Source organism: Penaeus vannamei, chromosome 27, assembly GCF_042767895.1.
Source record: "Penaeus vannamei isolate JL-2024 chromosome 27, ASM4276789v1, whole genome shotgun sequence".
Lineage (NCBI taxonomy): Eukaryota > Metazoa > Arthropoda > Malacostraca > Decapoda > Penaeidae > Penaeus > Penaeus vannamei.
This window is the reverse complement of record NC_091575.1, coordinates 31,622,926-31,636,080: the sequence shown is the minus strand read 5'-3', so window position 1 is coordinate 31,636,080 and position 13,155 is coordinate 31,622,926. Positions and strand designations below refer to the sequence as shown.

Sequence of the window (13,155 nt, the reverse complement as noted above, 5' to 3'; positions counted from 1 at the left end):
CGATAGTAATTTTTAAGGGTAAATGTTATATCTTATTTCCTCTGGAAGCCGTATTAGGTGAGACAAACTCTTTCGACAAAAAGAGTTTGTTTATGTTGTCACTAGGCAAAATCACGTGACTTTTCAGGAGTGAAATGGGTCGGGCGTCGAGAGAGAGAGAGAGAGAGAGAGATAGAGAGAAAGAGAGAGAGAGAGAGAGAGAGAGAGACAGAGAGAGAGAGAGAGAGAGAGAAACAGAGAGAGAGAGAGAAAGAGAGAGAGAGAGAGAGGAAAAGAGGCAGAACAGAAAGAAAAAGACATAAAAACAAACAAACAGTAAAAAAAAAGATAGAGAGAACGAGATAGGAAAAACCGAGTACATATATATATATAAATAGGGAAAAACTAAATACATATGTGTATACAAAATAACGACAGAGAAAAATAAAACACAAGTCACCATTGCAGCTCCTGTATCCCCCCCTCCTCTTCATGTAAGGGGGGGGAGGGGGGGGGCGTGAACTCCTTTTAGTTGCCGTGGGATAGGGGGGTAGGGGGGAGGGGGGAAGGGGAAGGGGGGGGTGGGGGTGTTGTATATGTCAGTCTTCTTTTCATTTGCGTGTATATATATCATTATTATTATTATTTTTTTTTAGTTTATTTACTGATTAGTGCAAAAATATATAACTCTACATTCAGTATAAACTGACAAATAGGACCAAAAAATAATGAAAAAAGATAACGAGGGAAATGATTTGGAAAACAGGATGTGTGAACAGATTTTGTTTTTTTGTTTTCTTTTTTTTCGTTTCTCATATTTTCTTCGTCTTTTTTTCAAGTTTATCCGACCTCTCTGTACCATTATATTTTCCTTTATTTTCATAATCATTCATCTTTATCTTTTTTTTCCTTTATTTCATTTATTCATCATGATTTTTCTTTTATCAGCGATCGTAAGAAACTCATTTATTTATCTATTTTTCATTCACGGAAACCTTGAGTTCTGTGCAATTTTTGAGAGTGAGATGAAATTTAGTGAAAATGTTCAAAAATGTTCAAACAAACTCGCTTCTTTTTTATGAATAATATCGTACATATACAGAAGTATGTATATATTTTTTTCTGAAAGATAGATTCCATTTGCAGTTAAGGCTGAGAACCACAGAAAAAAATATATTTTAACACAGGAAAAAAGTAACTATATGAATGAACTCCTTATATCTTACAAAAAAAGTATCTTTAACCAAAGGAAACTAAATAGATAAATAAATAAACAAAAGTAAAACATAAAAATAGTATAAGAAAAACAAGTAATTAAAATGAAAGTGCAATTAAAGCATTCAGTTGACAGATCAGTAGTGTGGTGTTTTCAAAATCGCAATCCAACTCGTGAATTTAAATAGTATTAATAGTAATAGTAATAGTCCTTTCTCCTTTGACTAATAGCAACGGAGGTAGCGTCTGGGCCATGTAATAATAATAATGATAATAATAAGAAGAAGAAGAATGATAATAATAATAATAATAATAACAATAATAATAATAATAATAATAATAATAATAATAATAATAATAATAATAATAATAATAATAATAATAAGAAGAAGAAGAAGAAGAAGAATAACAATAAGAATAACAATAATAATAATAATAATAATAATAATAATAATAATAATAATAATAATAATAATAATAATAATAATAATAATAATAATAATAATAATAATAAAATAATAATAATAATAATGATAATAAGAATAAGAATAAGAATGATAATAATAATAATAATAATAATAATAATAATAATAATAATAATAATAATAATAATAATAATAACAATAATAATAATAATAATAATAATAACACTTATAATGATAATAATGATAATAGTAATGATTATAATAATAATGATGGCAATAAAAAATATAATAGTAATAGTAAAAATAATAATGATAATAATAATAACAATAATAATAATTATAACAAATTAGTAACAATAAATATATAAATAAACAAATCGAAATATCTATCGTCATATATTATAATGAAGGGAGAAGAAAAAAAAAATATGAATCAGATTTAAAAGAAAAAGAAAAGACTGCTATGTAGAGAGAAAAAAATATATAAAAACACACAGATATGAAAAACAAAAAAGATAAAAAAAACAAGAGATAGCAATGAAGACAAACAAAACAAAACAAACAAAAAACGTATAACAAATATCACAATAAAAGTTCGAAATAAATAAAAATCAGTTTAGATATACATAACTAACACCCGATTCCTCTGTATGTCTGTACGTTTTAACTTTCCGATATTCAGTCCAATTAAAGCGAAATGCCAATATTAAATAATAATAATAATAATAATAATAATAATAATAATAATAAAACTGCATTTAGTAGAGTCTGGTTAAATAATAAGGCATTCAAGACAAAAAAAAAAAAAAAAAAAAAAAAAATACGGTTGGTTTTCATTTCACAAGATATGGATAAACGGAACCAATTTTTTTTGAAGTTTGTTGATATTTTTTTAAAGCGATTCAATTTACAAAATGGTAATGTAATTTACAATATTTCCTGTATGGTAGGAGGGTCATAATAATGTTCAAAAATGATAACAATAACATGTTTACGTTTGGGTCAAATACAAAAGAAAAATATTTTTTTTTGTCAAAAATATCATATACCAAATATAGTGTACAACTCTAATAATAATTAAGAAAACAGGTATTAAGTAAGCATGTTGTATCACTACATTTTTTTCACAAATAAAAAAGAGAAAAATTATAGTTGAAATACACTTTTAAGCAATAGTACAAGATGTCACTTTCATGTTCTGTATTTTGTTATTCTTTTCTACAATATCTAACACAATGATAAGGCCCTGATGATTATTATGCAGTGAAGTCTACAAAAAACTGAAATAAACACCTTCTGTAGTTAAACCACAACAAACACTTCTCAAGTTATTATGATTCAAGAATTCCAAAACATTTTTTTCTTTTTAACGACAATTTTCGTGCCAAATAACATTTTTTTTCCCACAAAGTGTTATCACATGAGTGCAATGGAGAATATAAGCTATTAAAAAACCATTACGGTTATGAAGAAAGATCAAACATGAAACATTTTAGTGTCACTGAGGAACTAACCTGTGTGTTACACCACACAGATACATATATATACACAATATACATATCTGCCTTGCTTTAGTATACTGTACCGATTTACACCAATACAAAGTCCACTGATGCCAAATTGTTCAGACCAATATTCCTATCTTTAAGAAGTCTCTTTCTCAACATACAAATTGACCATGTTGACGGAAACTGTATGACATGTGTATCACGGAAAACTGACTCTTATGCTTATGCTATGAGGCTGACTTCTCAAAACCTCTAGTATTAATAATAGTGATGTCTTGAAAATCAACCTTTTGAAGTCATTTTGTATTCCATAGATTATATATGACCTTTGCAAACAATTTATCCTTTGAAGTAATTTTGTATCCCATAAAACATATATATATATAACCTTTGGAAACAACTTGTTCCCAATGCCTTAGCGGAGCAGATACAACTATCATCAAATACTATTAAGACAGATTTCCTTGTCGTTTGAAAGAATAGCCTATATTTTGTTTCGATTATTATCATTTATCATTAAGAGTATCAGACAAGTTACTGTCTTGTGATTTCTAATAAGTAGTTAGCCGTTACAGGACTATCTAATCGTTGTAGAAATTTAACACTGGAAGTATTTGGTGTTCTAAGAGTGGATTTAATCGACAGTCACGTCAGTAATGAGATGAATAACAATCCACTCGCATCAAAAAGATGTCCACAATGGAAGAACTTCACTCCACAAGGAAGCTTTGTTATGCTCCGCCCCCAAAAGAAAACATTTCTTCTTCTAAATTATTATCGTCTTATTTTTTTTTCTTCACACATATATCTTTCTGTAACTAACGAACTAAAAACCCAAATAACGCAAATAAAACATCAACGTTTTAAACTCTGCGATAACAGAATGAGTGAGTGTGCCCTTTTACGTGTTGAGGGAGCTATTCGCCAGGCGGAAGAAAGGGCGACGGCGGCGGTGCTGCGGCGTGATAAAATGTCTCGAGCGCGGATGACAAGGAGCACCTATATATATATATATACAACAGTGATGTTGACTTGTATCTGGATAGCTTCATGTTTGATTCTGGTTACAAATCACTTGATCACTTGACTCTGTATACAATGTGTTATTACTATTAAAAGATCTAAAATTAGTGCTAAATTATACACATATTGAAGTGTGTGTCGGTGTGTTAACATCCATGTATGTTATATCATATATATATGTGTATGGTTTGTGTGCATATATATAGGTATTGATGTACGTGTATTATGTCTCATTTATGTACAGGAGAAAAGGTCGTTATCCACACTCCGAACAAGGGTAAACCAGCGGGCACTCACATCAACCAAGCTGAAACAGTACCGGTACTGAAGCCAAGATGGTTGCAGCCCGAAGTCCGTCAGAAGCTACGTCTCGTCAGGAGTGGCTAGAGTTCATCTATCGAGGCAAGGGAGGACTCGGGTTAAGGGAGGTTAAGGGGGAATGTGTTAAAAGGGAGAAACAGTCACACGGAACCTGAATAATTAAGTATAAACAACGTGAACTATCCTGACTTTGTAGCTAACCTAATATCGTCTAGCTATCACGAAACTCTCTTTATTTTTTTTATTGGGGGACGAAGAGTGTCAAAATCACGTTTGTCGAGGATCGTTGCCATTGTAGTATAGTAAAGATTTTTTAAAGTATAGTCTAAACGCCGTCTTTACAACGGAAGGGAACCATTACTGTACAGTCCTTCATGCTTGGGAAATGCGCGACGGAACTGGCCCCTGTGCAGCACATATGAGTGTATGTGACTAGTCCATGCTCTTTGGTATAAACAAAACAGGTACATAACATATTTCACCTCTTTTTGGGGCGATCAAACCGGATCATTACATATTATGTCGAGTAACTCTCTTTTTTTCATTATCTTAAAGTATTGCCTTGTAAATTGTGCTGAGAATATTATGACACGTTGACGTCTAATGATTAGACTGATCTGTGACCTTCACACGTTACACGAAACTCCACCTTTCTTTAACACCGAAATATAGCAATGTTCACAGAGATTCGCCCGACGGGGGGGAGGGGGGGGTGCGTGGTAGAGCGTCCGTGGAATCTGAACTTGGAACATCACAGTTAGGCCACATCCCCCTCGGCCCCCCCGCAGCGAGCACCCGACGGGGACTCCTCCTCGGACTCCTCACATCACGAGACACTTCTCTTTGATCTTGCGTGTGCCCTTTTGCGACTTGTTCTTCTTGCCGTCCAGCTGCAGCGACATATTTCTGTTCTTCTCCATGTTGAGGAGCTCCTGGAACAGCTCCTTCACGTTGTGGTTGGTCTTGGCCGACGTCTCCATGAAATTGCACTTCCACGCCTTCGCCTGCGCCTCCCCGTACGAGCTCTGCACCTCCCGGGCGTCGCTCTCGTCGCACTTGTTCCCCACCAGCATGATCGGGAACTCCATCTCGTTGCCCTTGATCTCCCGAATCACCTCCCAGATCGGCCTCAGCTCCTCCAGGCTCTGGCGACTCGTGATGGAGTAGACGAGGATGAAGGCGTGTCCTTTGCTGATGGAGAGCCGCTGCATGGCCGGGAACTGGTGGGAGCCCGTCGTGTCCGTGATCTGGAGCGTGCAGATGTTCTTGTTGCAGCTGATCACCTGCAAAGACGGAGGGCGTCAGGGGGCGTGAGGGAGGAGGGGGTGGTGGTGGTGGTGTTGGGGAGGGAGGCGAGTGATGCTGATTGTGTTTTGGAAAATGGTGGTGAAGGATTCTGTTGTTGGGTTAGTCAATGGGGGCGAAGTATAATGAATGCATAGATGAATGAATAAATGAATATTAGCTACATTCATATACATATATATATATATATATATATATATATATATATATATATATATATATATATATATATGAGGAGAGTTTACAGAAGGGGAACGGACGAAGGGTGAAATGGAAATGAAAGACTAGAGGAAAGAAAGAGATGAAAGGGAAATAAGGAGACAGAAGGATAAAAGGACATGTATGTATATATATATATATATATATATATATATGTGTGTGTGTGTGTGTGTGTGTGTGTGTGTACATACACACGAACACACACATACATACATATACACAAATCCATGCGTTTTGGATAGACTATCATTTTTTTAAATCCGAATCTTTAAAAATTAGCAGCATTGATCACAGAGGATATGTATATTCATATTACTAAGTATAATAACATGGTATATAATACTAAACCAGACACGACTGCACCCATCACCAACAATTTTCATCACAACGATATCCCCCTCCCTCCTCCTCCTCCTCCTCCTCCCCTTCTCCCCCTCTTCCCCTTTTCCTACTCTTCCTCCCCTCATCCTCCTTCCCCCCGTCCTCCTCCTTCTCCTATTCCTCCTCCCCGTACTTCCTTATTTCTTCCCTTCCTCCTTCTCCCCCTCCTCCCTTTCCGTTACCTTTCCTCCCCCTCCCTTCCTCCTCCCCTTCTCCCCCTCTTCCTCCACCTCCTTCTCCCTTTCCTCCACTCCCTCCTTCTTCTTCCCTTCATCCTCCCCTTCACCCCCTCTTTTTCCTCCTTCTCCTCTTCCTCTTCCTCCCCTTCACCCCTCTTTTTCCTCCTCCTCCTCCTCTTCCTCCCCTTCACCCCCCTCTCTTCCTCCTCCTTCCCTTCCTCCTCTTTCTCCCTTTTTGCTCCTCCTCCTCCTTCACCCTTCCTCCTCCTCCCCTCCTTTTCCCCTCCCTCCTCCCTCCTCCCCCCTTCTCCTCCTCCTCCCTCCCCTCCCTCCTTCTCCCTCCTCCTCCCCCTTCCTCCACCCACTCCACCCTACACCCTCTCTTCCGCCTCCCCCCCTCCTTCTCCCTCCTCCTACTTTAAAGCCATCCCTCCCTTCCTCTTTCTTCTCTTCCTCCCTTTCTCCTCCTCCTCTTTCAGCCTTCCTCCCTTCCCCCTCCTCCTACTTTAAAGCCATCACTCCCTGTCCTTCCCTCCTTCACCCTCCTCCCACAAGCACGGAGCTGCGGGTTCCCTGAATAGATAAATAGAGAAGATAAGAAGAAAGAGAAAGATAAAGAGGAGAAATGATTGAAAAATAAAGGAATTTAAAGAAAGGGGAAGAGGAGGAAAGAGAAAATAAGGAGAAGGAGAAAGATAAAGACAAGGAGAAAGAATTGAAAAAAGGGAAAGATAAACAGAAGGAGAAAGATTTAGATTTGAAAAAAATAAAGGAATTTAAAGAAAGGGGGAAGAGGAGGAGAGAGAGAATAGGGAGAAGGAGAAAGATAAAGCGAACGAGAAAGAATTGAAAAAAAAGGGAAAGATAAACAAAAGGAAAAAGATTTAGATTTGAAAAAAAAATTATGAATTTAAAGAAAGGGGGAAGAGGAGGAAAGAGAGAATAAGGAGAAGGAGAAAGAAGATAAAGCGCTGAGTGAGATCGCAAGAGGAGGAGCGAAGCCAGACGAAGACCCAAGGACGGTCGATAAGGGAGGGAGGGAGGGAGGGAGAAGGGAGGGAGAGTAGAAGCAGGGAGGGAGAAGGGAGGAGAGGGAGAGAGAGTAGAAGGATGGAGGGAGAGAGGGAGAGGGAGGAGAGAAGGAGGGAGTAGAAGGATGGTGGGAGGGAGGAGAGGGAGAGAGAGTAGAAGGATGGAGGGATAGAGAGTAGAAGGATGGAGGAGAGGGAGGAGAGGGAGAGAGAGAGAAGGGATGGAGGGAGAGAGGAGAGGGAGAGGGAGGGAGGTAGAAGGGAGGGAGGAGGGAGGGATTGGGAGAGGGAGGGAGGGAATGAGGGAGAGAAGAAAGGTGAGAGAGAGGAGGGAGAAGGGGTGGGAAGGAGAGGGAGAGGAAGGAGAGGGAGGAGAAGGGCTGGGAAGGAGAGAGGGGAGAGGAAGGGAAGGAAGGAGGGAGGGAGGGACAGGGATGGAAGGAGGGAGGGAGGGAGGAAGAGAGGGGAGAGGGAGGGAGGGAGAGAAAGGGAAGGAGGAAGGGAGGGAGGGAAGGAATGAGGGATAGAAGGAAGGGTGGAGGGATGGAGGGAGAGAGAGGGAGGGAGAAGGGGTGGGAAGGAGGGAGGAAGAGAGGGAGAGGGAGGGAGGGAAGGAGGGAGCGGGGAGAGGGAGGGTGAGAGGTAGAAGGGGTGGGGAGAGAGGGGAGGAGGGTGGGAAGGAGGAGAGGAAGGGAGGGGGAGGGGAGGAAGGTAGAGAGAGGAAAGGGAGGGGGATAGAGAGAGAGGGATAGAGGGAAGGAGGAGAGGGAGGGAGGGAGGGAGGGATGCAGAGGGTAGGTTCCCCTTCCTGCATATCGTTTATACTCTTGGTCTGGGTCATGGTCAGACGAGATTAGGGTTAGGTTAAGGGAAGGGAGGGAGGGAGGGAGGGAAGGGAGAGGGAGAGGGAGGGAGAGGGAGAGGGAGAGGGAGAGGTAGAGAGAGAGGGAGAGGGAGGGAGGGAGGGAGGGAGAGAGAGAGAGAGAGAGAGAGAGAGAGAGAGAGAGAGAAAGAGAGAGAGAGACAGAGAGAGAGAGAGAAAGAGAGAGAGAGAGAGAGAGAGAGAGACAGAGACAGAGACAGAGACAGAAAGAAAGACAGACAGAGAGAGATAGAGACAAAGAAAGAAAGAGACGATAAAGGAAGGAGAAAAGAGAGAGAGAGAAAGAAAGAGACGTTAAAGGAAGGAGAGAAAGAGAAAAACAGAGAGAGAGAAAGAAAGAGACGTTAAAGGAAGGAGAGAAAGAGAAAAACAGAGAGAGAGATGGTACAGGTGCATATCTTCCCTGAACACCATTCTTCACCCAGGCGGGGGCAAACAAGGTTAGAATTAGGGTCAAAATAAGGGTAAGGGAGAGAGGGAGAGAAAGAATACTTTTTCTTGTACTTTTTCCCTTGTCTCCCTCAGCTCGGAGACATGCGAGGCTACGATGATAAGGAGGATAAGAGGAAAGTGTAAGAAAAACAGGAAATGGGAATAAAAATGAAAGAGGAAATGGGAATAAAAATGGAAAAGGAAATGGGAATAATAAAAAGGAAAAGGGAATAATAAAAAAAATGAAATGGGAATAGTGAAAAAAAGAAATGGGAATAATAAAAGAAGGAAATAGAAATAAAGAAAAAATAAAAAGGAAATGAGAGTAATAATAAGAAAAGGAAATGGAAATAATGGAAAAAAAATTGAAATAGGAATAATGATAGAAAAATAAAATGTGTATAATAAAAAAAGGAAATAGGCATAAAAAAGGAATTGAGAATAAGTATAAAAAGGGGATATGTGAATAATAAAAAATTAAGAAAAGGGGATAATAAAATAAACAAATAAATAAAAAATAAAAACAAATAAAACAAAACCATTCTAAGCAGCAAGGAAGGGTTTCCAGTGAGTATTTTTAAGGTTTCCAAACTAAAGATGATCCTCTGTTTCGTCTTAATACATAAGGGTGACCTCAGCTGCTAACTTTTTTTTTTCTTTTTCGAATGATACATTTCATAACATTTCGGTCGATAAATGCGCACGTGACATGTAAAAAAAATATTGTGTTTTTTCTTTACGAATGATAAATTTTATATAATTTTGGATGATAAATGTAAACGTGACAGGAAAATATATATATTTTTTTTTGTCTTTTCTTTTTTTACGAATGACAAATTTCATATACTTTCGGACAACAAAATGTGAACGTAACAGAGGCTTTTTTTCTTTTACGAATGACAAATTTCATATAATATCGTACAAAATGTGAACGCAACAGAGGCAAAATATAACAGAAGCATGTTTTGTTTCTTCCTTTACGAATGTCAAATTTCATATCATTTCGAACGACAAATGTGAACGCCACAGGAAAGTATGTCTTTTTTAACTTTACGAATGACAAATTTCATATAACTTCGGACGGCAAATGTGTGACAGGAAAGTTGGATTACGAACGTACAGTAAAACCAGAGAAATAGATAAAAAACACTAGAAACTATTTGGGTCAAAGTCATAACAATCGTTCTTACTAATTCGGCAAAATATACAATAAAAATAAGTGATAGCAGCGTCAATTAATCCTAAGAGAGATGAGATTATCATTAAAAAAATAACAACAACAAGAGCGCATTTAACCTTCTGGCACGTCCGCCACTTCCTGTCCTCCTTTTCAAGATAATAAAATACGTTTTATTATCTAATCTTATAAAAAAACGAAAAAAAAAAAAACGTAATTATCAACAGAAACGTTAGTTCGTTAAGATTCAGAAACAAAATTTTTCGATGTCCGTTCACTAAGTCACGTGGTTCTATAAATCAATAAAACTACATTATTTCTTAACAAAATGACGAAAGAAAGATATTATTTGGCAAGCGAGTTTACAAGCTGAGATAAAACCGCCGTAAAAATGCTTTATGAAGTGTGATGATAACGGTTTTAGGACGTAAAATCATACTAAAAAAAGTCGTTATCTTGAGAGAACCAAGACAAAGGAAACAAAAAAAAGCGGGAAACAGACAAACGGAAACACAATTGAAAATATATAAATAAATATATTGTCAACAGGAATATGAATAGTAAATATATTCTAAAGATGTGATTAACCGATAATGAATGTTTTTTATACTCCAAAAGATGTCACGTGACTAATAGAAAATGAAAATGAATGTTTAGTAAATATATTCCAAAGCTATGACCTATTTTATATGAAAAGTATACACATTCCAAAGATTTAACTACTAGAACATGAACTGTAATTACATTCTAAAAGATGTGACATAAAACAATAAATCCCAATATAATAATGTCACAATGTTACAAAACATCCAAACACAAGCGCATGTGAATCCGCACGAATCCACACGCACGCGAACGACGCCTTACACGAACGTAAACAAAAACACCGCCAGCGTACACACACAGCACGCTCGGACTCACCTGGCGATACGTGTCTTCGATGGTGGGTATGTAGGACTCCCGGAAGGTGCCCTTGACGAAGCGCAGGACCAAGGAGGACTTGCCGACGCCTCCTGCCCCGAACACCACCACGCGGTAGTCGTTACTCTGTTCCGGCATCTTCTCACGCCTGCGGAGAGAGGAAGGGCGTGAGCAAGGGCGTGAGTGGACGAGAGAGGGAGAGGGAGACGGTGAGGGAGAGGGTGAGGGAGAGAGAGACAGAGACAGATATATATATATAAATATATATATATATATATATATATATATATATATATGTATATATATATATATATATATATATATATATATATATATATATATATATATATATATATATATAGAGAGAGAGAGAGAGAGAGAGAGAGAGAGAGAGAGAGAGAGAGAGAGAGAGAGAGAGAGAGAGGAAGAGGGAGAGGGAGTGAGAGATACAGAGATAGAGAGAGAGAGAGAGACAGAGAGAAGAGAAGGGAAGAGAGGATAAGGTGGAGAATGGGAGGAGGGAGGGTGTTGGAATAAATGACATGGAGGGTGGGTTGAATAAGAGGGAAGGGGAAGGGGAGGGTGGGATAGACTAGATGGAGGGAGAGAATGGAAAAGTGACTTGGAGGGAGAGGAAAATGGAAGAGTGGAGGGATAGGAGGCTAGATAGAGGGAAAGGGAAGATAATCTGGAGGGAAAAGGGGAGAGGAGAGAAGGGAGGGTTAATTTGAAATGAGGAAAGGGTGCATAAAGAAAGAGAAAATTAATTTCGTTGACGATGAGGGGATAAGGGAAATCTGATGAAAGATAGAAAAAAGATAAAAAGTTGATGAAGCGGAGGAAAGGGAGGAACCGGGAAAAAAGATAGAGAACAGGGAAGAGGGAGATGAAAAATGTATAACCGGTGGATAAAACAGAGAATGAAAGGAACGGATAGAGAGAGAGAGAGAGAGACGACAGACTAACAGACTAACAGACAAACAGATAAAAACAGAGACAGGAAAACAAGCAAGGAATAAGGAAGAAAGAGAAGGAAATGTAAGGAAAAAACTGGTTTATGAAGAGAAGGGAATAATGGAACGGGAAAAGGCAAGAAAGTGAAATGGATAATATATAAAAAGAAAGAAAAGGAGAGGTGAATTCTGATGAGAATAGGGAATAAGAGAAAAAAAAGACAAAACACGGAAGAAAGAAAAAAGAATGAAAGAAAGAGTTAAGTTCTGATAAAAATAAAGAATAAGAGAAAAGAAACAAGAAAGAGGAAAAAAACACAAGTTAGAAAAAATAGGAAAGACACAAGAAAGAGAAGAAGAGAGATAAAAAAGTAACGAACAGAAGAGGTAAATTCTAACAAGAATAGGAACCCAAAGAGATAAATGAGAGAGAAGATAAGAATATTTCGAGAATCGTGTAAACAAGGATAACTTCCCTTAATGGTCATCTGTCAATCAATCTGACTTTAAAGCTCCTTCTAACTGCCAATCTGTCTATCACTCTACGTCCATATTTTCCCTTTATCTGTCTATCTATTCATCTAAATCTCTTTCTATTAATCCTTCTATCTTTTTTATAAGGGAATTCACATATGAAAATGAATATGAATGCGAATGTGAGCAGAAATGTCAATGTAGATTTATGGATGAGACACACATAAAACAATTTCTTGTGTATATGTACACACACAAACACGCACACACTCACACACGCACACACACACACACATACGCACACACACACGCACAGACACCCGCATACACACAGACACATAAATTAATGAATATATATATATATATATATATATATATATATATATATATATATATATATATATATATATATATATATATATATATATATATATATATATATATATATATATATATATATATGTGATAATACGAAGAACAAAACATTACACAAAGTCTGTCTTAAAAAAACGATAACATGACATATTTGATATTTTTTCGGCGCTCGCTCCCTTGGCCACAACAGGGTCATCAATCATCGCAACGACGAAAGGGGAAGAGGAAAAAGTGGAGGAAAAGGAGGAGGAGGGGGAGGGTGGTGAGGAATTGGAGGAGGAGGAGGAGAGGGGTGGGGAGGAAGAGGAGAAGGAGGAGGAGGGAGAGGGGGGTGAGGAAGAGGAGGAGGTAGAA

The 13,155-nt window shown here is 37.8% G+C and overlaps 1 protein-coding gene across 3 annotated transcripts in view; it reads right to left on the bottom strand.

Annotated features, from left to right (window-relative positions):
• Window positions 1-2,469: 2,469 nt before the first annotated feature.
• LOC113823914 (GTP-binding protein Di-Ras2) overlaps window positions 2,470-13,155 on the bottom strand; it is a 70,355-nt gene continuing 59,669 nt past the window's right edge. For all 3 annotated transcript variants that reach the window (XM_070141188.1, XM_070141187.1, XM_027376640.2), the window contains exons 2-3: window positions 11,000-11,147; window positions 2,470-5,754 (exon numbers count right to left, since the gene is read on the bottom strand). In XM_070141188.1, the coding sequence (XP_069997289.1) occupies window positions 5,293-5,754; window positions 11,000-11,137 (600 nt within the window). In that variant the 5' untranslated portion in view covers window positions 11,138-11,147 and the 3' untranslated portion in view covers window positions 2,470-5,292. The remainder of the gene's footprint in view (window positions 5,755-10,999; window positions 11,148-13,155) is intronic.